Source organism: Oryzias latipes, chromosome 16, assembly GCF_002234675.1.
Source record: "Oryzias latipes chromosome 16, ASM223467v1".
Taxonomy (NCBI): Eukaryota; Metazoa; Chordata; class Actinopteri; order Beloniformes; family Adrianichthyidae; genus Oryzias; species Oryzias latipes.
The window spans coordinates 28,253,812-28,279,979 of NC_019874.2; the positions used below are offsets into that span (position 1 = coordinate 28,253,812).

Consider the following 26,168-nt stretch of genomic DNA (forward strand, 5'->3'; position numbering starts at 1 on the left):
TTATTTGTCTAATTGTAAAGATGAGCAATATTCATTGCTTGGTAATCAATATTTATGGCTACAATTCCAGCTCTGATAACAATCGGCTTCTGGATACTTTAGAGGATAAAATATTGTTCTGGTTAGCCAAATTTCCAAGCGCACATGTGCTAATTGGAGGTGACTTTAATGTGGTGATGGACCAAATCGCTGACAGATGGCCTCCAGGTCAGACTCTAAAGTCTACATCAAAGCTGAAGCTGTTGGTAGAAAAACTGGATTTATGTGACATATGGAGGGCCAAATGTCCTGATAAAAGGGAGTATACGTGGAGTAATAAAAGCAGATCGAGGCAATCACGTTTAGACTTTTGGCTTCTCTCAAAGGATGTAGACAAAGAGAATGTTTCTGCAGACATTTTAACAACACCACTAACTGACCACAAAGCCTTAACAATTAGAATACAATTTTTTCCTGATGAGAATGGGTCTAGAAAAATCTGTTACTGGAAATTGAATGGTACATTGTTAAAGCATGAATGTGTTCAATCAGTGATTAAGAGACTCATTAAACTTTACTGGGATAAAGCGCAACAAGAAAAGGCTTACAGCTCGAACTGGGAACTCTTAAAATTTGAAGTTTCAAAATTTTTGCGAAGATATGGTAGCATTCAGGCAAAATCTAAACGTAAATTAGAAGAAGAAATTATCTCTGAAATTACTGAACTTTCAAGTTTACCACCAGAAAACCTAAATGAGGATCAAAATTTAAGATTAATAGATTTACAATTAAAACTGGACAATATGTACAAAGCTAAGGCTGAAGGAGCTTTTATAAGATCTCGACAAAAATGGTTGGAACAAGGGGAACAAATGACTTCTTATTTTTTCAAATTAGAGAAGTCACAAGCAAAGTTTAATTCGGTGTTACAGTTAAATATTAATGGAAAATTACAAATGATAAAAAGTTTATTTCTAGTTTTTGTCATGATTTCTACTGTGAACTCTATAAGACAACATTCAGTCAGGAAGCAATGAACTCATTCTGTGATTCCTTGAATAATATAAATACAATCAGTGAAGAGGATAAATTGGCATGTGATTCTGTCATTTCCTTACAGGAAGTTTCAGATGCTATTAACAATCTAAAAAACAACAAGTCGCCTGGGAACGACGGAATAACAGCAGAATTTTATAAGCTTTTCTCAGAACTCTTAGCCCCATTTTTACTGAATGTTTATACAGAAAGTATTACAAACATGACTCTTCCAGCCAGCATGACTCAGGGTGTTATTTCCCTGATCCCCAAACCCAACAAAGATACTTTGCTAATAGATAACTGGAGACCTATTAGTCTACTTAATAATGATTATAAAATATTTGCCACAATATTAGCCATGAGAATGAAAAGTGTTCTTGATACAGTAATAGATGAGAATCAGTCAGGTTTCATGAAAGACAGATGCATCTCAAACAATCTATGACTGGTTTTAGATCTTATAGATTATTCAGACCTCATTACTGATGACGAAAGCTTCATTCTGTTCCTTGATTTTTGTAAGGCATTTGATACTGTTGAGCATCCTTTTCTATTCTACTGTCTGGAAAGGATGGGTTTTGGGGAATATTTGTGTAGTGCTGTTAAAACACTCTATGCAAATGGAAATAGTTCTGTTAAGTTGAGCGCTGGCACCACTCGTAGATTCTGTCTCCAGAGAGGAATAAGATAGGGGTGTCTCGTCTCTGTGTACCTGTTTCTTCTGGTTGCACAAGTTTTCTGCAGATATATAAAATCAAGTAATATTGATGGTATTTCCATTGCTGGTAAAAATATTCTTATAAGTCAACTGGCAGATGACACCACATTATTCTTAAAAAACTCCTCACAGGTTCCCAGGGTTCTTCAGGTTATAGAAACATTTTCAAAAGCATCTGGACTTCATCTAAACCTTAAGAAATGTGAGTTATTTCCTCTGAAACAATGTGCTCTAACATCCATAAATAGTATAGTAGTCAAAGACAAAGTCACATATTTGAGTTTGCAGATAACTAAAGATCAAAAACAAAGAGAGCTGATGAACTATAATCCTATGATTGCAAAAGCACAAAACAGGTTTAATCGTTGGCTACAGAGAGATCTTTCACTAAAAGGTCGTGCCCTCTTAGCAAAAGCAGAAGGAATTTCCAGACTAGTTTACATTGCTTCCTCACTATCTCTGGACAGTAAAACTGCAAAAAGGATTGATCAGATACTTTTTAATTTTCTTTGGAGAAACAGAATCCATTATGTACGAAAATCAGTAGTAATTAATTCATCTAAAAACGGAGGACTTGACTTTCTTGACTTCTCCACTCTGAACAATGTCCTCAAAATTAAATGGTTAAAAAACTTCTTAAAAAGTGAATCCTCATTTTGGAATTTCATACCTAAATATATATTTGATAAGCTTGGAGGTCTGCCATTTCTTCTAATATGTAATTTCAAAATAGAGAAAATTCCCTTAAAACTGTCTAATTTTCATAAGCAGGTTTTATTGACATGGACTTTGATCTACAAGCATAATTTTTCTCCTCATCGCTACTATATTTGGAATAACGCAGATATTCTACACAAAAACAAGAGTATTTTTCTTGAAAATTGGTTTGAAAAGAACATTTCTCTTGTAACACAGCTGATTAATCCACATGGTAACCTGATGTCATACGTTGAGTTTCTGTCCACCTATGGTTTACATGTTTCACCTGCAGAGTTTGCATTGGTTACTGGGGCCATCCCAGGTGGTGTTAGACTTCTGTGTAGCAGTTCTCCTTCAAATACTCCATGTTTTCCTCCCAAATTAACAGATTTGTGGTGTGGAAAGATTTGTTTTTCAACTAGCAGGAATAATCAAATTATCCGTTCTCTGTTTCAAAATGAGATTGCCACAAAACCGTATGTTATCTCATACTGGAACAGCTTTGGATTTAGAATTCAGTGGGAAAAGGTTTGGACTCTGCCCCAAAAGTATTTCATCACCAACAAAATCAGAGAAATTTCTTTCAAAATTCTTCATAAATTTTATCCAGTGAAACACTTCTTTACCAAATTCAAAAAAGATCTGGATATAAACTGTTCATTCTGTCATTCCTCACCAGAAACTGTGCCTCATCTTTTTTGGTATTGCTCCTTCACTCAACCATTTTGGAAAGATGTGATACATTTTATAAGAACTCATCTATGTGTAGATTATAGATTATTTTATGAGCATATTATTTTTGGATATTTTACACAAGAAAAACTTAATGCAGATAAAATATATGTAGTTATTTACTCATAATTATGGCTAAACACTTTATACACAAGTGTAAATATTCCAACAAAAAACCAGTGTTTTATGTTTTTCAGAAAGAAATGGTGTTGTATGTGAACAGTATAAAATCCTCCACTAACAAAAAAGCTGTCAGAACAGTTGAAGCTTGGTCTCTCCTGAAACTTTAACAGATTCCTTTGCCTTTATTATTTTTGTTTTATTTTTGCATAACCAGTTTTACATAGTTATTATGGTTTTTGTTTTTTGTTCATTCTCCTGGAAAACGTGAATATTGTATTTTGCACAGTGTGGAGTTTTGTTTTTTGTATTTTGTATGTGCAATATTTATTAATAAAGTTTATTTAAAAAAACAAACAAACAAAAAAAAAACTTTGTCCAGACCAATCACTGTCTGACACGTCATCGGGCCAACGGTCAGCCAATCACATAATGTGACGTCAGCATTAGTCCCAGGACCCCGAAGGACCCCGAACGGATGTTCCGGGCCGAACGGTTATTGTACCTACACCGGCGCTTAACGCACAGCAGATCACACCAACTATGCCCCACACTACGACCGAATCTTACCGGCTTCTTCCGTGGTTTGATGCCTTTAACCAGGTTTTTGGACTCGTTTTTTTAAATAAATCACGAGTTTTCTGATCGCTCTCGAGCCCTGCCTGATCTGGCTCTACTCATGCACTTCATCCAATAACGGCTCCGGTGCGCACAGCTGGGACCTTAATTGACACCGCACCCACTACAGACTTAAACATTCCTTTTCCTGTCTTTATTTATTTATTTATTTTTACTACTTAAATTAATTTTCTCTAAAATGTCACAGGATGTACTTTAATGTATTTTTACTTTAGATTTTTATTTTGCTTTTTTTTCTGTTTTTTTTTTTTCTGTTTTTACTTTTAAAATAGAATCACTTGAAACATCAGTTTCTTTAAGGTTGACCTAACAAACAAGTTGCTGGATGTTTATAATCTTTCTGGACAGGTTTAGATGTATAACAAATGTAAAAGGTGCGGGCCTGTCCACATACACTCAGGTCTTACAAACATTCCTTTTGGCTCCAATAATGTTAACATACAAACAGGTAAACATGGACAAAATAAAACTCCCGTTCACACACCCATACTTATGTATTCAGACTAATATGAAACATTTCATTCAGTCACACAAGACTTTTTGTTCAAAGGTGAGCTAGTACCTGTGCTGGAGTGAGTGTTTACGTCTTCTTAAGTGGATGATGCAATGTCAAAAGGAGGAAGAGTGCCCAGTAGCAGAAAAAGAATAACTCATAATTCAACCCATAACTTTTTATCATAAATAAATAAATAAATGTCCTGAACCAGAGAGACAGTGATGAGGTGTGGTTTGCTTGAGTGTCCAATATCCTGGACAAGCCCCCAACTTATGTTAAAATTAAGACGCAGAGAAGAGGAAGGCAGCCGTAGTGCAGCAGCAGGGCGGTCGACCCATGACCGTAAGGTTGCATGCCCATGTGTCGAAGTGTCCTTGGGCAAGACACTGAACCCCACATTGCCTCTGGTGGGAGATTGGCGCCAGTGTTCGGCAGCGGAGCCGCTACCAGTGTGTGAATGTGTGGGTGAATGGGTGAATGGGTCTGTGACTATGAAAGCATGAAAGAAGGTATAAAAGCGCTATTTAAGTATACACCATTTACCCCAAATACATACATTTAATGAACTGGAGGGGCTGTTAAAAAGGGGGGGGGGGGTTAAGTAACTGTCAGGTGCAAAACAAAGGGCTGTCAAAAGGAAGACACAGGAGTGCAGTCACTTCAAGTTAGACACTATAAATTTACATCATAAATTAGAACTATGAAGTTATATTTGTGCCACTACAATCAGAACAAGTCACAGTGTTTAATTCAATATTTCTACAATTGTAAACAAAATGTTAATTTAAAAAAAAAAAAAACTTTCTAAGTTGCTAATGAAAAACTCATTTGTCATTATTTGTCTTTAAATGACAAACAAAACAAATATTGATACAACAAATTTGAGAGTGACGCTTGGGTTTTGTCATGTTAATGATGCTCTTGTCCCTTTTAATTGGTTTTCTGTTCTGCAGACAATAAGGAGGAACTTTCTGTTTATTCTTCTATAAAAATTAAAAAGCCTGCGAACGTTGCAACAGGTAAGCTAAAGCAATTCCTGACAATGTAATTTATACCAATTGAAATGTAAGGAAATGTCTTTCTGTCTCTTTTGTTATGCAGAGGTCTTTTGGTTATCATGTATTTCTAGAAAAAACACACAAAAAGACTTCAGGCAAATGAAGCAAAAAGTGCTTTTACTTCTGGTTAAATTTCACTTTGGACTCTCAGAGAATGTTTTATTCCATTTTGGTCCAGTATAATAAGTTTAAAAACAATTTAAGTTACGGGTTAATATTGACCAATAGACTACATTGGAGGATTTGGTAGATAAAGTTCACATAGTTCCAGTTTTCAGGACGTGTTTTGTCTGATTCTTAGACCTATGAACAAGGGAGAGTAAAATAAAAAAGCTTTTGCTAATGATGGCTATTTTTTATACTTCTATCACACAGAGAACAAAGAGGAGAACGTCATATATCCTCAATGTGTACCGAAAAACATTCGTCCCTCTGCACCACGTGAGTTGTGACAGAAATTAAACAATAAACACTTGAACTTAACATTTATTGATGCTGCTGCTTCTGTCTTTTGTCTTTGGAATAATAGTGATAAAAATGTTCAATTAGTCCATCTTCTCCGTTATTACAAGTTACATTGATTAAGCTGTACTCTCTAAAACTATGGCTGGGCAATATAGAAGTTTTCATATCACAATTTAGTTTTTCATATCAGGCAAAAACGAAAGATATCACAATATAAACCAATTAGCTATATTTATCAATTTTAACATTCTGTGGCTCATAAGAGAAATGTGTAATCATCAGCAGGTTGTTTAGATTTAAATATTTATTTCCTATCATACTTTAAACAAAACAGATGCACTAAAGGGAAATGAAACACTTAAAATAGCCGGAGTCACTAATTAGTGGACCGTGGTCCGGATCCAGACGCTGAGTCATGCGGACTCAGAGCTGGACCAGAACTTGATGCAAAACTAATACAATGGGCGCCTCTTTTTAAAATGGTGCAGCTCTTGTTGTCGTTGCAACCAACACGTTCTCACTCCCAACTCGTCATGCGTGGGCGTATTTCCCTCCACGTCACTTTTTGACATTTTGGGTGTCCTCAACTCTTCGTTTTTCGACGTGCTGCATGTTCCCATTAAATCAGTACTGGCCCAAGGGCCGCAGACAGGAAAAAAATAAATTTGCTTACTTTGATTCTTTCCACTTTTTCATTTTCTGACTCAGAAGGAAGTTTTCTTTTTGGAAAACTACCGGATTGTGCTTTTATTGTTGTTATTATTGATTTTAGTTATTATACATCATTGACTTTAAAGCTGCAGAGCTCTCTGGAAGTAGGGGGGGGGGGGTCAGCACATTAGACAGGTCACAGTTTTTGGTGTGACATCTGCTCTGTAATGCTACAAAGACTATTAAAACACAGTCGATTACATTTTATTATTTAGAAAAAAAGATTTTATATTAATGTCCTATGAATTAGTCTTGTTTTATTTATCCACAACGTCCTGAAGCTCGATGTGTGAAAATACTGTCTAACTTTAAACCGGTTTTGTGTTTACATATAGGTGACACACAGAACAGCTCGTTAGCATAGCATTTGTCTGTTGCTAGGCAACAGCGCTGTCTCCAAATCTACACTTTTTTCTGTTGCTGCTGTGGGTCCAGCGTGTTTATCCTCCAGTTCTGACTGGATAAATGTTAAAAGTGTTAAAAATCACTGCATGTTCTGCTGCTAAACGCTACACATAGATGAAGTGACCATGGGGGTGGAGGGTGTCTTATGTGTGCTTGTAACGTGCAGACGGTAGATGAGAAGAGGATAAAGAAATTCACCAAAAGGAGAGCTAATAAATCAGGGTTAATGGCCAAAAAAGTATACATTATCAATTTTTAACACACGCTGTAGAAGCCCTAACCGTCCGACGCGAATCGGAGGACAGTTCAGGGTCGTCCTTACTTCCGGGAAGTAAGGAAAAACATAATAAACATAATAAAAACATAATAAATAAAAAAATGGTAAAAGCCCAAAGGTTTTCTTAGAAATCAGCTGTGTTAAATAAACTAAAATCACTTCTCTCATTCTGTTCCTTTTTTTTTTACAGCAAACCAGAACGAAGCCATTTATTCTGACATTAAAAAAGGGAAGAAAAAGATAAAGAAAGAGAAAGCACCAAGTAAGTCATGTAATTGTTTTTAAATGTAATGCATTTTATCATTAATAAGACAAATTCTGACTTCATGATAAGAAGACTGAATGTGAAGTCTTTTTTTAAATGTGTTTTGCCACCCTAACTCTATTTACCAACAAAAATCAAACAAATGTTGGTCTCAGCTAAGGTTTATTGGTGAACCTGTTTGATTGTTGGTTTAAAGATCATAGTATTATTTTAACACAAACTGAATATCTGCTGTTTTGCTAGTTATGACACACAATGAAGGAGATAAGTATTTGATCCCCTGCTATAAGCGGCCGTATAAGACATTATTTATTCTGAACCATTCACATTCATACATTCTTGCTCTCATATTCATATATACTCTCTTACGCATACATATATTCTCACTTGCACATACATATATTCACACTTGCACTTACATGTATTCTCACTTGCGCATCCATATATTCTCTCTCTCGCATGCATATATATTACCTTACACATACATACATTCTCACTCTCATTGTCACTCTTAAAAAAGAATATATGTATGTGAAAGACGAGTATATATGTGCGTGTGAGGAAAAGTATATATATGCGTGTGAGAGAGGAGTATGCATGAAAAGGAAGTGAATTTGCATGAAAAGGAAGTGACTTTGCATGAAAAGGAAGGCAGATGATTTCTCGTGCTCTGATTGGACGAGAGGCCGCCACCTCCCATTTTGAACAGACGCTAACATGAACTAGCAAGAAGGAGCCACGGGGGTCCTGCAGCAGGCCATCGGAACCTTAAGAAATATTTTATCTTCACCTCACCGTTGCCTTTTTTAAGACATGACAGCTGGTTTTCCCACATTTATATGTAGTTATGGATAGAAAACAAGAGGAATTTTTTTTATGTAAATGCGTGTTCCGGCGTCTACCGAAGTGTCGCCCATAATTCACGCAAATAATTAATAAATTATTGTAAAAATAATAAATAATTCAAATAATTAATAATTCATAATTAATTCATAATAATTCATTAACAATAAGACATAATTCATAATAATAATTCATAATAATTAATTAATAATACTCCATAATTCATAATAATAATTCATTATAATAATTCACCCATAATTCATGAAAATAATTAATAATTCATAATTCACGCCCATAATTCACGCAAAGGTTCCGTTTACAACCACCCTCCGGTGGTTGTACACGGAGAAAATGCGCGGGAGGTTGATGGAGTCGGTCTGAAAAGCTCCCTCATTTCTGTTTCGGTGGCGCTTCTATTACCATTATTGGTATTTGAGACATTCCTTTGTGTCTCTAGAGATGCAGACAGATTTGTGACCACTTGAGGTGAAGATGAAATTTTTCTTAAGGTTCCGATGGCCTGCTGCAGGACCCCCGTAGATCCTTCTTGCTAGTTCATGTTAGCGTCTGTTCAAAATGGGAGGTGGCGGCCTCTCGTCCAATCAGAGCACGAGAAATCATCTGCCTTCCTTTTCATGCAAAGTCACTTCCTTTTCATGCAAAGTCACTTCCTTTTTATGCATACTCCTCTCTCACATGCATATATATACTTTTCCTTACACGCACATATATACTCGTCTTTCACATACATATATTCTTTTTTAAGAGTGACAATAAGAGTGAAAATGTATGTATGTGTAAGGTAATATATATGCATGCGAGAGAGAGAATATATGGATGCGCAAGTGAGAATACATGTAAGTGCAAGTGAGAATATATGTATGCGTAAGAGAGTATATATGAATGTGAGAGCAAGAATGTATGAATGTGAATGGTTCAGAATAAATAATGTCTTATACGGCCCCTCATACCCTGCTGATGTTGTAGGTTTACACACCTAAAAAAGAAATTGTCTTTCATCCTAATTGTATGTAGAGTTTTCTTGAGAACTGGCGTGTTTTGTAGTCTTCACTTCATGTAACGCTGTGAAAACTACAGAACAGGGTTGTACAAAAACTGTTAGAGTTGACATTATACAGTTATACCAGATAATGCTTATGCTTAGTCATGAGAGGCAAAATAATCGTCTTTTCATCCCACAAAAAAGGAAAAGAAAACTCTAAACTAGTGGATTTAGAGAAAAAAATCAGACTGTTAGAGGGAACCTAGCAACTCTCTGGATGAACAAACTCTACAACAATTAAGGAAAGTAAGAATCGAATTACCTGTAAATGAAATAACTAATCAAAGAACACCATTTTTATTACAGAGACTACGCTTGGAGACGTTTGATCACAGTAATAAATCTGGGAAACTTTTGGCAAATCAACTCAAAATAAACAAAGAGAAGACAACTGTTTTATCAGTCATAGACCTAACAGGAAACGCAACACATGATCCAGCTGCAATAAATTCTGTTTTTAAAAACGTTTACCAATCTCTCTACTCATCCCAAATTGATCCTTCTGACAATGACATTAATAGTTTTCTCAATAGCATAGATTTGCCTAGACCAACAGAGGAACAAATTACAGCCTTAGATTCCCCTCTTACTGAACAAGAGCTGCATAAAGCATTAACTAACTTTTCTTGCTAACTTAACATGCCTAGTAAAAAAGCCCCAGGACCAGACGGCTTTCCAGCAGAATTTTATAAAGAATTTGTCAAATTTCAGCTCCCATTTTTCTCAGAATGACAATAGAAATTAAGGAAAAATATGATCTATCTCCAAAAATGAACTCTGTCAATATTATCTTATTTCTGGAACCTGGGAAAGATCCCACATCACCATCCAGCTATCGACCCATATCGCTGATTAATGCAGATCTTAAAATAATCTGCAAAGCTTTGACAGAAAGACTGGAGAAGGTAGTTCCTTCTCTAATACATCCTGACCAAACAGGCTTTATAAAGGATAGACATTCATCTACCAACGTGCACAGATTAATCAACCCCATAGATTGTACAACTACCAATAACCAAGAAGCAACCATTGTGTCACTGGATGCAGAAAAGGCATTTGATTGGGTAAACTGGAAATTTTTAAAAGCCACCCTAAACAAATTTGGCTTTGGAAAATCGTTTATTAACTGGATAAAAATAGTATATGCCTCTCCTAATGCTCGTGTCAGAACAAATTATCAAACATCTGTAAGCTTTACTTTACAAAGAGGAACCAGACAAGGCTGTCCACTATCTCCGTCTTTATTTGCACTATTTATTGAACCTCTGCTACTACAATTAGGCAAAGTCGAGACATTGAAGGCATTCAAACCAAAAATCTAGAACATAAAATAAGCCTTTATGCAGATGATATTTTACTATTTACTCCAAATTCACAATCTTCCATCTGCCAAATCATCTCCCTAATTAATAGATTTTCCTCAGTTTCAGAATACTCCATAAACTGGTCTAAAAGCACAATTCTGTCAATTAATTTGAATTATCTAAATCTGTTATCTTTTAAACTACAAACAGGTAACATAAAGTACTTAGGTGTAAATATAGGCTTTCTGATCAATTCAAGCTAAACCACACCCAACTCCTTAAAATAACCGAGGCTGATCTCACTAGATGGAAAGCTCTACCCATTTCTCTAATAGGAAGAGTTGCAACCATAAAAATGACGATTCTCCCTAAAATTAACTACCTGTTTTCAATTATTCCTTCCAAACCTCCTACTACCTCCATCTCCCAATTCCTTTGGGAAGGTAAACCACCAAGGATCAGTTTGAAAACTATTCAAAAACCTAAAGATAGAGGAGGCCTAGGCCTACCAGACTTCCAGGTCTACTACTCCGCAAACAGATTTTTATGTCCAAAAATGGCTGAATCCTGGTGTGTTAGATGAATCTTGGCTAGATATACAACAAAATCTCTGTGACAACCTAGGTATTTCTAATTTAACTTTCTTCAGTTCTAAAATTAAACAACACAAATGCTTCAGAAGTTTAAACATCAGCTCATCTCTAACAGCCTGGTGGGATTTTCTTAAAAAAAAAATAAACAGCCTCACATTATTTCCATGTAAACTCACCCCTATTTGGGAAAACCCTGGCATTTTGATTAACAAAAACATGATTCATTTTGCTTCATGGAAGAACAAAGGAATCCACCAGTTTCAGCATATAATTCAGAATAGAACATTTATGTCCCTCTCAACGTTATCCTCAATCTATGGGATTATTAAAAACAAATTTCTAGAATATCAGCAATTTAAATCAGCTAAAAGTACTAAATACTTTTTCATCATTCATTTTTTTTTGAATGCACTAAATACTACTCGACCCAAATAGACCTAGACATTCCCCTTACAGTAACAAATTTCATTGACCTTAAAAATCCAAAGCTCACCTCCAAAATTTACAAGATAATGTCTAACATAAATGATACAAGCATCAATCACTACAGAAACCTCATGTTAGAGCATATTAGTTTAGAGATAATGTCCTGCACAAAAAACCTGTCTGCCTCAGACTCTCCCTGGCTCCAGTTGATTAGTCAGATCACCTAGTAGGGGTGGGATGGTGATGGGTTGAGCCGGGTCCTGGCTAGTTCAGTGGGCCGGGGTGGGTTTGGGGGAGTGCCCACAAACCCACCGGGGGTGGGTTTGTGGGGACTCCCACAATAAACGAGAATCTCCTCAAGTGTCTACTAGTGATGCAGAATTCCAAAATATCCACAACCATTCAGCAATCTCTCTGGATTGTCTAAGAGATTTATTTCCCCATCTGCAGAATTCTAAAAACACGGCTGTTGTCGCCACACATTCGGGACAGGGCACTGTTTATATTTCAAAATTAAATTTCTGGACCACTTCAGTAGAACACTTGCTGGTGCATCAAGATGCACATAAAGGAAGGTCAGCAAATAAATGTGATAGGTTATAGCTTATAAGTTATTGATGTTACACACTTCTACCTAAAGACAGTTTAAAGAAACATTACGAAATTTAAGATCAGCTACCTTTAGCAAGAGTTCTTGTTTTCCTGCAGCCATTTGAGAAGTGCTCATGTGTTGTCCAGCTGTACCACATAGGAGACAGATGATATGCTCTTCTTCCATCTGGGCTATGTGGAACCTTCCAGTGAGTCAAATCTAGGAGGAGAATTCAAAGCAAAATGTTTGCAGTCAAGGTTAAACACAGTGTTGGACCAATCACCAGTGTCTTAGGGTCTTGTAAACACATCAATATCAGAATCAGAAATACTTGATTGATCCCACACATGAGAAATGTGTTCATTACTGTAGCAGTAAAAGAAGAATAGTAGATATAAGAGAAAATAGAATATAAAAAATAAAATTGTCAGGCCGATGCGATCCGAGCCGGCTGCTTTATGCTGGTTAAGGTTATCCAGCTGTTTCTTCACCTGGCAGACTGTTACAGTCAAGCAGGGAGGGAGGGGGTTGTAGGTGAACTAGGGGGCAGAGGGGGTTTTAAAGGTGAGGAGGTGTGGGGGGTTCATAAGTGAGAGGGAGCAGGAGCAGGGGAGAGGTGTAGTGGAGGCGAGGGGGGAAAGGCTGAGGCATTCAGAGAGCTAAACCAATTGAAAAAGATGTCAGCTCTCTCTTTGCTGCCTATGATGGGTCTGCTTCTCCCCCCACATCCTCTGATCTTCTTCATTCCAGACCACACCGCTCTCATGTTGTCCTGCTGGACTTTGGATTCCAGCTTCCTCCTGTATGAATCTCTCCCCTTCCTGAGCTGATCCTGTAGTTGGTGCTGCAACCTCTGCAGACCAGAAGGCTCTATTTTTCCTGTTAAGGAGAATTTTCAGGTCACTGCTAATCCATATGGAAGCGATTTTTTAGCATAATTAAAAATAAAAGTCAAAACCAGAAATGCTTTTTCATTTTTCAAAATGAAGCTGCATTTTCTGACTCAAAATTAAAATGAAAAAGCAACAAGCGGTGTTAAAGAAGAAGAAAAAAAGCCTTTTGGCGGATTGCTTTTTCATTTTAATTCTGAGTCAAAAAATGCAGTTAAAACATTTAAAGCAATCCGCCAAAAGGCTTATTTTCTTCTTCTTTAACTCCGCTTGTTGCTTTTTCATTTTAATTTTGAGTCAAAAAATGCAGCTTCATTTTGAAAATGAAAAAGCATTTCTGGTTTTGACTTTTATTTTTAATTATGCTACACAATCGCTTCCATAGATCCAGGGTTTGTTGTTGGGGAAGCAGCAAACAGTTGAGTAGGCACAATAGACTCCTCAAAGAGCTTAGTATACTCCGTGATGCAGTCTGTCACGCCGTCAATGTCCTCCCCATGAGGCGTGCAAAGAGCATCCCAGTCTGTGGACCCCAGACAGTCCTGCAGGGCCTGCTCTGTTTCTGGAGTCCACCCCCTCACAGTCTTTTTGTGCACAGGTGCACATACGGACAAAAAGCATTCTGTCAGGAAGACAAAAAAGTCAGGTGCCATGGCTGAAAAGGAAACCTGAACCAGAAGCTTTCTGTTTTACAATCACACAGCATTCAAAGAAAAAACTTTGTATTCTTTCAGTTGTGAACTTTTTCAAAAAAAGTTTTTTGACCATTATTGCTAATTTTGGTTCTATTTTCTTAAACCAAGCAGAGGTCCATGGATCTGGCAGCAGGTCTCGTCTCTTGCTGGTGGGTTTGGGGATAATTTGTTTCCTCTTGTGTGCCATCATCATCATCAGCATCAGTTACTGTAAGTTCAAACACATAATATTTTATTTATTTATGTATTTTTTTTTTACTTGCAACTGTTTTTGTACTAAAATAAATGATTTTGTGTAACTGGCTTAAGCCTAAGGAACAATTGTCCTCATGGCTAGATATGGGAGAAAAATGGGAAAACCTGTAAAGGGCACGCAGGTGACTCACACTTTTTAGCAAAGTTGTAGACTTCTGGGTGAACTAAAAGAAAAAGATTAATGCACATTCTACAGGCGTGCTCCACACAACAGGTCATAGTGAACACTTAAACAACAAACAATGGCAAGTAAAGGCTGAAGTAGGTAAGACACAGATGTGTCGCAAAGTTTTCATTTTTGTAAAACAAAAATGAAAATTACAAAAAAAAAAATCCTGCTCACTGTGCAAGGGGCCAATGAGTAACGTTTACGTAATAATTGAATGCTATGTGGGCGCTCCTTTCGTAAGACTGTTAGAAAGTAGACAGAGTTTATGTGATCATTGTACAGGTGGACTCACATGCAGCTTTCACACAGAAAAGGGCCAGTACTGAGGGTGTTGTAGGGGTACAAATGCCTCACAATACAATTACCACACACACACACAACAATTATACGTTACATTTTATGAGACTCCTTAAGGTAGCTGTATTAGATGAACCTGTTGCTGCTCCTCTCTACAACCCTCCACAAGCCCAGACAACCAAATAACCTGCAGAACCCATATTGATAAATCCCCTGTGTGGATCAACCTCCAGGTGCCTGTGGGAAAAAGGCTTAAACAACTATACACTTATATAGTTAAACAACTATACATTCTCCAGCTAAATTATTATTAGGTATCATTTACTAGTACTCGGTTGAACCCCTTTCGCCTTCAGAACTGCCTTAATCCTCGGTGGCATAGATTCACAAGGTAATGGAAACATTCTTCATAGAGTTTGGTCCATATTGTAGACATGACAGCATCACACAGTTGTTTCAGATTTGTTGGCTGTACATCCATGACACCAATCTCCTGTTCCACCACATCCCAAAGTTGGTCTATAGGGTTAAGATCTGGGGCCTCATTTATGAACGTTGCGTACGCACAAAAGAAGGCGTACGCCACTCTCTACGCAATAGTTGATATTTATAAAAAGCAAACTTGACGGGAAAATGTGCGGTCCTTCACGCAAGCTCTGACCCAGGCGTACGCACAAAAACGGGTGAAATGAGAAATGGCGACACCGTCGGCAGATGGAAGAAACACGTGAAAAAGACAGTGTGTGCCAAATCATTCTGGCATGTGCCGTGCTACACAATGTGGCACAGCTTAAAAACGTGCCTCTACCCCCTGGCGTCGATTGCTGTGTTGGCCCCGACCCTGAACCGCATCCCCACGCATTTGATTGAGCCAAATGCTGCTGCTGTGCGCCAGCGTTTGGAAGTGATGCGTCGCTTGTAAAGAACAACAAAAGGTGTGGAAAATATTATTTATTCAAGAATTCCCTCATCGTGCAGTTTATTTCAGTCAGGGCAGTCTTGATTTCGCCCAACTCCTTGGCCACCTCTCTGATTGAAGTAATGACTTCCCTCTGCATTTCAACGACTGCATCGGTGAGGACACGTCCACTGCTGGAGGGTTGAGAGCCGCGTGCCGTGGAGACGCTGGGTCCAGACGGCTGCTCAGCTGCAGCATCGTAACCGCTGGCCCCGCTGGAACACCCAGCAACTAAAATAAAATTGTTCTATATTAATAAGCTGTAATTGTGTAGCCTGCATACATGTGACTTGACTGCATTCATTCATTCATCCATTATTTCTCTTACCTGTGTCACCCGGTGCATCTGGCGCATCAGTGTGCCCCCCGCCTCAGTCACCACTCCACTTAAAAGGGATTCCCCAATAATAGCCGCTAGAGCAGGGGTCACCAACCCTGTGCCCGCGGGCGCCAGTGCGCCCGCGAGCACCCCTTGTGGCGCCCGCAGGGAATGCACCCAAAACATTTTTTATTTTTTTTTTATTGAAGCAAATATTCAACAAACAACCACCGCATGTCTGTCAATGACAACAATATCAATTCTGAGACAAAGGTAGACAAAGAAAACCCAAATATGTATACAAATATAACTTTAAAAATAATCACTAAAAGTAAGGGTCTATTACAAAAGTTTAAATAGATCAAATAAATTACACAATTTCTGGACATTCTTATGATTCATGTAATGTAAAGATTTTGAGAATAGGTTGAGGTGGTTGAGTAATCCATTAATGTGAGGATTAATATTCCTGTCTGTTTTTATTTACATTTATGTTTAAAAAGTTAAAATTAAGTTAAAGTTTTAAAGGTTTAAAAGTTTAGCTTTAGTGTGTTCAATAAATATTTATCTTGTTCGGCTGCAACCTAAAGTCTGTTTTGACCCCCCCCCTGTAATACGAGTCTAGAAAATTCATGCATGTTTTTGTGTGTAAAATGAGCAAATAAAAATAGGGCACACAAAAGGAAGTCCTCAAATTGTGTTGTTTTTGTTTGTTTTTTTTTTTTGGGGGGGGGGGGGGCTAGGAGGTTTTTAGTGGCGCCCTTCATACCACTTGGTGCCCATGAAATAGCCCTCGGTCTCAAAAAGGTTGGTGAACCCTGCGCTAGAGTCTCTCATCAAGAGGGGTCAGCTCCCGTGCACACCCCCCCCCACTCCCCCACCCGTGGCAGACACACTCTGGCGATGGAGCGTTAGACGTCTTTTCGCCTCGACTTTGATGTCCGACCATTTCTTTTTTATTTCGGCCACGGTCCGAGGTTGTGAGGCTACAGCATTACGGCGTCTGCCACCGTTTGCCACTCACGTGCCTTTTTGGCATTAGTAATGTCCACACTGTGCCCTCCAAACAACACTGTTCTCCTCTTTTCCACCTCGCCAACGATAACTTCTACTTCACATTGAGTAAAGTTACATTTTTTCCTCTCGGTGTTTGCCATGGTTTTGCAATCAATGAATATTAACTTGTGGGCGTTTCATGGACTATTTATGGGCAACTATGGGCGTGTCATAAAGCCGCAAAAGCTGCGCTGCATTTAGAATTGGTTGTGATTTATTAAGGGAAAGATGCGTAGGATGTGCGTGCGCACGGTTTTATAAATCCGAATATTTCTGTGCGTACGCACGTCCTCTGTTTCATCCCTACGCCCCTTCTGATGCAAATCCTACGCAAAGTTTTATAAATGAGGCCCCTGGTGACTGTGGAGGTCATTTGAGTCCAGTGAACTCATTGTCGTGTTCAAGAAACCAGTCTGAGATGAGTGGAGAGGCAGACGGTGTATCTTCTGCTGCTGTAGCTCATCTACCTTAAGGTTAGACCTGTTGTCCATTTACAGATGCTCTTCTGCAGAACTTGCTTGGAACCAGTGGTTATTTGAGTTCCTGTTGCCTTTTCTATCAGCTGGAATCAGTCTGGCCTTTTTCCTCTGATTTCTGGCATCAACAAGGCAAAGTTGGTGCAAATAAAGGCAGAATGAGGAAGACAAATACATCAGATTAAGAGAGCAGCTGCTAAAATATCATTACAAAGCAGCAAGCACATGTTTTAACGTGCTGGAGTTCCACCAACATCAAGGTGTAAAATCCTCAAGAGGTTTGCAGTTATACGTAAACCTTCTATTCTGTCCCCCTTCAAGTTTTTTAACCTTTCTCTTAGTACATTTTTAAAGCTCCTCCTTTCCACCCATGTGCAACGTACACACATGTGTAACTCAACAATGCTAATCCTCACATTACTTCTGTCAATTCACGCCCGTGTAGGATTTAGCTCAGGGCGATGACGTAGAAGAAACATGGGCAATTTTAACATAAAACACTCATAAAGGAAGTATAATGAAGTGAAGGACAAATCAGAAGGACCAACAGCAGAAACTAGAAAGTTCCAAAAAAAAGTGTCAAATGATTCTCATGCTATGAGCTGATCTGTGCATTTGTAATTTGATAAAGCAGAGGTGTCCAACCTTTTATTAAGCACCAAAAAACCCTGTTGTGCAGAGAAACTGTGTGTGTGTGTGTGTGTGTGTGTTTGTGTGTGTGTGTGTGTGAGTGTGAACATCTGTTCTCTCTGTCCAACAAAATGCTCTGTCCAGCATCATAGTACCTATGAGTTGGAAACACTCCACAGTGATCTCATAGAAAGAAAAAGCAACCCTAAGGTCCTGAATGATTTCCATCCTGTGACCTTTGCATCCCTGACAATGAAGTCCATGTGGAGGATCATAAAGGATCATAAAGGATCACATCACACAGCTAACTGACCCAATAATGGATCCACATCAGTTTGCCCATGAGACTGGCAGAGGTCTTGATGAAAGATAGAACTGCCATAATAAATGAGATATACTTCTAGATGTACAACAGACATGAATCCACTGTGTATGGAAACAAAAAACATTTGATCTGCAAATGCTACAAAAACTGCTTTGAAAGCTGATTGATAAATAAACAAGGAAAACACTTTGTGGCATTATGCCAGCATATTGGAATGACAGAAACAATTTGTCCAAAAGTTTGTGAGACCAACAGTAAACAGTTGCTGTTCAGTCACAGTTGTGGTGTTACTTACGTACCGTAGCCGAAACATGAAAACATGGCATAAGACAGTCAGGGAAGAGACGGTATGGACCAGCACAAGAGGAAGGCAGAGACGAGACTTAAACACAAAACAGGACTGACAAGACACAGGGGAACATGATCAGGAGAAATTGAGACAAGGGAAGAAAAACTCAAAAGCAAACAGGAAATCTTCCCAAATAACACAGGAAACAGAACTCAAACATGGCAAAAACTAAGGCAAAGACACCCAAACCATGACACATAGTGTGTCATAGGCCGCCTTTACACTGCAAGGTTCAAGTGACCCAATTCCGATCTTTTCCTCTCATTTGGCACAGATCGGATATGATCAGTGAAAGTGTAAGCAGGACAAAAGTGCATGGATTCCGTTTTTCTCAGATCGGATACAGGCCTCTCTCATATGTGGAAATAAATCGGAAACGAATCGGATACGTGCATCTGCGTGTGCCATGTAAGCAGACAGATCGGATATTAAGTAAATGCGAGTCCTACCTCAGTGACCCTAATTCAGGACATCACCAACTGAGATCACATGACTTATTAAGATGCTTTTTGTGCGCTGATTTTGGTGTCAGCGTGTTACCTTTCAGCCTCAGGCCTCAGACCCTAGTTGGAAACCGCTGTTATGTCCGGTCCGGACGCAAACGGTAACTAATCAACCGGGACACCGTTGCTATGGAATAGCAGGCTAGAAGCCGTTTATTTCTTTGGGGGGCGTGTATGATGGGGACCGTGTGTATGTGTGAGCCCGTGCTTGCGTGTGTGCGTGTGTAAGGAGGGGGGGGGGGGTGAGCGCGGAGTGGGGGACTGTCGGAGAACCGTAAATTAAAAATAAGGTGTCTCCCCCAAAAATTTTGGAGTCTTTCTTAACCCCCCCTGGAGGCTGAGGGTTCAGAATGGAAAAGAGAACCCCGAGGGAATCTCCCGTGTGTTTCTGACTACGGTCGGAAAAGAGAAGTCATTGCGCAGGAAAGGTTCAACACTTGGATCAAACTGTTCCCGTGCATCCCCTCTTGAGCGCCCAAGGCAACGCCTCCTTCCGTCGCCGCCTTGCCTCCATGACAACCGCAGTCACAAAAGTCCGAAAGAGGTCCGCGGAATGCGGAAATACTGCTACGTAGTCCTCAGAACGTCTACGTTTGATAGTTTCAGCATTGTATAGTGTAAATGCAAAAATCAGATACGGGTCACGTTTAAAAGATGATTTAAGCGGGTCGTCAAGAAAATCGGATATGAGCATCAAATCCTGCAGTGTAAATGCGGTCATAGAGACAAACCAAACTTAAATATGTATCAGCTCTTTGACTAAGGGCTATAATCTACAAACACTTAACAATAGATTACATTTTGGATACTTCTTAGCAAATTTTATTAAAATTTTTAATCAACAGTTGCAGTTCAGTGAGACAAAGGAATCCCAGAATACTGAAACATTATATGCATGACATCACAAAATTAGAAATATTTCTGTAAAAATCTGCTTTTCTGGAAAAAATGTCTAATGATTGAATTAATGGTTATTTGTGTCATTGGGATTGCAGTCGCCATGGAAACAAAGAAACTGAAGCTAGCTCTCAGTGACCTTGAATCAAAAACTGAGCAACTGACTTTAGAGAAGAGAGATTTACAAAACCAGACTGAAGATCTGAGGATGAACATGACAAAACTAGAGAATCAGACACAGCAGCTGACTGCAGAGAAGATGTTCTTCAAGAACCAAACCATGGAGATGACGGTTAACATAACAATCCTACAAAACCAGACTGAAGATCTGAGGACGAACATGACAAAACTAGAGAATCAGACACAGCAGCTGACTGCAGAGAAGATGCTCTTCAAGAACCAAACCAAGGAGATGACGGTTAACATGACAATCCTACAAAACCAGAACGAACAGCTCAGAAACAACAGTGACAAACTCAACAGGACCCAGGCAGCAATCCTCAAGCACCCCAACTTAGCTATTTTCTGCTCTGATGGAGGTAAATGTTTAATCTGTGATTCTGAAAAAATGTTTGCTTTATCAGCAACAAAAGAATTTGTTTGATTTGCATAAAACTTTAATCAAATTGAGAAAAAAAAAAACAAGAAAACATGACAAAGTAGTTTGTTTTGTATATAGTATGGCGTTTCATCTCTGCCATAAAGTGAAACGACATAAAGACAACTGAGCGGCGTATTCAGGAAATGAGTGAGGAACCTTTCAACCACGCAGGCGCAATTCTCCTGTGCGTACTCACCAGGATTTGCGCTAAGTGTTAAAGGGGCGTGTTTGTCACTGGGGGGGGGGGGGCTAAAAGAAGGCCAGTGAGCAGCATGCGGCTCTCTGCCTTTTATCATATTTTCCATATCCAGTACTTTCACAACCATAAGGTGAACATAAAAGTCTTACATTTTCTCCAAAATGTACAGAGCGGCCCTAATGTGTTGTTGTGTGACTTTGGTAAAGAGGATCAATAGAAGAGAACAGCATGAGAACGGTACGGAGAAAAGTGAGGACGTGAAAGGAGACCCCCCCCCCCCCCCCCCCCCCCCAACCATAACACAAAGGTGCAGATATGTGCATAATGCAGAACAAAGTTGGAAACCCTGGAAATGCAAAGAGACACGATTATGAAGCACAGTTTAAACTGCAAGCTATCAGCTACACGGGGGAACACAGGAAGAGAGCAGCTGCAGTTCGGTTAAGTTAGATCTTCACAGATTTGGACGTCCGGCCTCAATAACTCTTCTGATAAACTTTAACATGTGTCAGCAAGTATCTAAATCATTTTGTATTAACACAGAGAGTGAACTACAAATGCATTTCTAAAGAAAAAGATAATTGAAAAGCTGCCCACCCTCCGCTCCTTTTACTGGGAGGCAGCACTGGGCGAGTTACCCCACACTTTGGGACTGTAGGACTTAAGCTTGTCCTGACGCGTCTGCTTTCACTGTTCTTTGGAGCCGCACGGCAACAAGACGGACTCTGACGATGACGGAAGGAAAGCTGGTGTGTTTGAAATTTAGCCCAGATGTTCATTTCAGAGATGCAGAAGATGAGGACTTTGATGGATTTTTGGTGTTGATTGATGACTGAAAAAATAACAAATAAATCACAACAAACTCAGTTTTGCGCTCGCTGCCTTTTTAATAAAACACACCAGCATGCACGTTTAACTGGTATGTTGTAACGTTTAATACAGAAAAAAACCTCCATAACTGAAACGGCGCCATTTAATCCAGTGTTGTTGTATTGTACGGAGAGGAGTGTGTCATGGGAAATAATACAGCTTTAATTGTGTGTGTGTCTGGCAGGTCAGTGTGTGGCTCTTTCACTGTCACAGTTAAAAGTGTTGGCTCTCTGTGTCAAACTTGTTGCCCCCCCCGTTAGTGTTAGAGGCTTTAATGGAAAAAAAACGGTGGATGCGAGGTGGATTTTTTATAAAAAGCAAACTTGACGGGAAAATGTGCGGTCCTCCACGCAAGCTCTGACCCAGGCGTACGCACAAAAACTGGTGAAATGAGAAACGGCGACACCGTCGGCAGATGGAAGAAACACGTGAAAGTGACAGTGTGTGCCAAATCGTGCTGGCATGTGCTGTGCTACACAATGTGGCACAGCTTAAAAACATGCCTCTACCCCCTGGCGCTGATTGCTGTGTTGGCCCCGACCCTGAACCCCATCCCCACGCATTTGAGCCATTTGCTGCTGCTGTGCGCCAGCGTTTGGAAGTGATGCGTCGCTTATAAAGAAAAAGAGGTGTGGAAAATATTATTTATTTAAGAATTCCCTCATCGTGCAGTTTATTTCAGTCAGGGCGATCTTGATTTCGCCCAACTCCTTGGCCACCTCTCTGATTGAACTACTGACTTCCCTCTGCATTTCAAGGACTGCATCGGTGTGGACACGCCCACTGCTGGAGGGTTGAGAGCCGCGTGCCGTGGAGACGCTGGGGCCAGAAGGCTGCTCAGCTGCAGCATCGTAACCACTGGAACACCCAGCAACTAAAATAAAATTGTTCTATATTAATAATCTGTAATTGTGTAGCCTGCATACATGTGACTTGACTGCATTCATTTTAATTATTTCTCTTACCTGTGTCACCCTGACCCTGGCGCGTCGGCGTCCCCTCCGTCTCAGTCAGGTGACTGAGGCGGAGGAGGACGCCGATAAGGGGGACTTAATAGGGATTCCCCAATAATAGCGGCCAGTTTCTCATCAAGAGGGGTCAGCTCCGGTTCCCCCCCCCCACCCCCCACCCCCCCACGTGGCGGACACACTCTGGCGATGCAGCGCTAGACGTTTTTTTGCCTCGACTTTGATGTCCGATCATTTCTTTCATTTCTTTTTTATTTCGGCCACGGTCCGAGGTTGTGAGGCTACAGCATTTTCGGCGTCTGCCACCGTTTGCCGCTCACGTGCCTTTTTGGCATTAGTAATGCCCACACTGTGCCCTCCAAACAACGTTTTATCCTCTTTTCCACCTCGCCAACGATAACTTCTACTTCACATTGAGTGAAGTTACATTTCTTGATTTCCTCTCTGTGTTTGCCATGATTTAGCAAGCCATGAATATTAATTTGTGGGCGTTTCACGGACTATTTATGGGCAACTATGGGCGTGTCATGTAGCCGCTAAAGCTGCGCTGCATTTAGAATCGGTTGTGATTTATAAAGGGAAAGATGCGTAGGATGTGCGTGCGCACGGTTTAATAAATCTGAATATTTCTGTGCGTACGCACGTCCTCTGTTTCATCCGTACGCCACTTCTGACGCAAATCCTACGCAGAGTTTTATAAATGAGGCCCCTGGCCCGCTGCTTCGCCGTAATTGACATACAAATTTCGGCCAATCAGATCAACCAGAAGGATTCTTGCCCCCAAGTGACAAAAACGCCCCCTTAACACTGAGTTTTAAATGCGGGTTGCTCGGTTAGAATTGTGCCTGCTTGGTTGAAAGGTTCCTCACTTAGTTCTTGAATACACCGCTCAGTTGTCTTTACGCCCTTTCACTTTATGGCAGAGATGAAGCGCCATACAATAGTTTTTCGTTCTTTTGAATGTGAATATTATTTATTTACTTTTTAACACTTTTTAAAAATGTCACAGTCATATAGAATTAAAGTTAAAATGTCAAGATTCTGATTTTCTCTCTTTCTCTTACCTCCAGTTTGTCAGAAGTGTCCCAAAAACTGGATTGAGTCTAAGGAAAGCTGCTATTTTTTTTATAATTTAGACTCTTATAAAGCATGGAATGATAGCCGAGAGTTTTGTCAAAACATGAAATCAGACCTGGTGGTTATCAGCAGTCATGAGGAACAGGTTTGTTACAAAATGTTCAACTAAATTTATTTTGTTCACTTTTTTTAAACTGAAAAAGGTTGTAAATGTTTATATTTCACAATTACATTTACAGAAATTCATCTATGACACAATAGTTTTCTACCTTGACAAGTGGCACGGATACTGGATTGGTTTACAAAAAGTGAACAACATCTGGACCTGGGTGGATGACAGTCAAGACAACCTTGGGTAAAGAAGAATTCTTACTACATATTAACATGTTTATTAAATGTGCTGATGGGTTTTTATTTATTTTTAGGTACTGGAACATCTCAGGGAGCCCAGAAGATTTTGCTATTATAGCCAAAAATCCAGCTTTGACCCAGAGCTGGGTCCAAAACAGAAATGGCTTTTTGAACAGATTCATCTGTGAGATTAAAGCTTTAATTTTCTGATTAGTGAAACTGAACTTTTGTGCTACTGTGTTTCTTCTGTGTTTACTCATTTTTCAAGGAGAAATGTTATAAACCTTGATATCATGATTGAAATTGTTGCAATCAAGCCTCAAATCTCAGAATATTAGCTTTAAAATGTCTGCAGCTCTGGGTTGTTGCATGACTCAACTTTGACCTCCTGATCTCCTAAAAACAAACCCTGACCAGCCCACACTGCACTAGAGAACAGGGAGGCTTGTTGTTTTGTCATCTTCATTTTGTCCAAAAGTCCCAAAGTTCTGTGGTTCTGCTTTCCACTAACTTCATGATCTTCTGTCATTTTAATGCAACATACCTGTTCTGAGCGCTTTAGATCTGAACTTTAGCAAATTAAATGTAAATGGATTTACCACTAATTGTTGTTTACTTGTTTATTTGTATACATATTTAATTTACACTTGATTAAGGAATCTGGAAATCTGTTCAGTACCAGGTATTTCTCTCTGAGTCCTACTGGTTGAAGTTTTAGCTAAAGATGTCCTGGATCCATTTTTGGTCAGTGAATCGGATTGTTCAAAATGAACCAAAATCAACTATGAATGCATTTTTTAACCGCTAATTATGGTATGAAAGGAATCATTTTAAAATATAGAGTTAATTTACCTAATTCAGGTGCATCCACTTGTAAATAACTAAATCCGTGCACGTCTTTGCTTTCCACGTCTTAGCTGGCATCTGGCGCAAAACTGTGTGACCGGAAAGTTCCAATATTACTTGCCCTTTTTGGTGTACTGCTATTATTAGGTGTGATGAGCAGTAAGCTAATGGGAGAGAGTGTAAATAGACAGGTGATGGGAAATTGGGCCGAGCTTACACAAGTTTTGGGGTATTTTGTCTAAAAAACGCACATGAAATTAATTCAGTCAACATTCCTGTTTAGTGTCACAGGAAACAAAGCACTTATGATTGGGATTTTCTCAAAGCCGGCTGTAAATTGATCTGCTTGCTTGTATTCGTCTGGAACACCTCTGGAGACCCCAATAGCATTGATGTAGGTGGGATCATTTCCCCACCGTTTGTGATGTACTGCTCTCTTTGATAGGTCGCCAGGGGTTTCCTGGTCTTGAATGTGAATAACAGACAAAGAAGTGAGTCAACAGAAACTGCAGCAACATTCACCAGATTTATCAGGGCACAAGTTCCCCCCTACATTTTCCATGAATATGCTGCAAGTGTGTTACTGCCACGGCAACACCAGATCTGCTCTGCTTCAGGGGTTGGTGATGTTGTGGGTGGATAAGCACAGGTTGAAATCAATGTGCCACACACTAGACTCACTTCCTGCTAAAACAAAATAGGTACAATTGTTTGCAAGAACATTGGTGCTAAACACCTGTTTTTCCTTTCTTTTAGGGATTTGATTGGTGCAAATACTTTGTCCCAAAGCGAACATTCAGAGTAACCAATTATTTACTTATGTCACTACTCCGTATACAACAGCAAATTTTATACCTACAGTAACTTGCTGTACGTTAAACACTTTCATTTCACTAAATCGTGTCAACAGGCTCATAGTCTACATAGTGTGTAGGCTTGTCTTTGGTAGGGGCTTCACTGCTTAATTGTTTTACTTCAAAATGTCATAAGATAAGAAATAAATACAAGGCCTTT

General features: G+C 39.3%; 2 protein-coding genes across 3 annotated transcripts in view; both read left to right on the plus strand.

The window, feature by feature from the left end:
• The window catches only part of LOC110016710 (natural killer cells antigen CD94-like), a 157,236-nt gene that overhangs the window by 55,981 nt on the left and 75,087 nt on the right, over positions 1–26,168 (plus strand). The window lies entirely within an intron of this gene.
• On the plus strand, positions 3,699–24,519 carry LOC101170123 (C-type lectin domain family 10 member A-like). Of its 2 annotated transcripts, XR_002874868.1 has the most exons (9): positions 3,699–3,889; positions 5,375–5,440; positions 5,855–5,920; positions 7,528–7,599; positions 14,120–14,218; positions 20,341–20,781; positions 23,951–24,102; positions 24,197–24,312; positions 24,383–24,519. XR_002874868.1 is itself a non-coding variant. In XM_023963857.1 (8 exons), exons 5-8 carry the CDS (start codon positions 20,346–20,348, stop codon positions 24,516–24,518), a joined length of 840 nt encoding a protein of 279 aa, XP_023819625.1. In that variant the 5' UTR covers positions 5,256–5,440; positions 5,855–5,920; positions 7,528–7,599; positions 14,120–14,218; positions 20,341–20,345; the 3' UTR covers position 24,519. The 2 variants fall into 2 exon arrangements, 1 of the variants encoding a protein (XP_023819625.1); XM_023963857.1 differs by lacking the exon at positions 3,699–3,889 and having other exon boundaries at positions 5,256–5,440.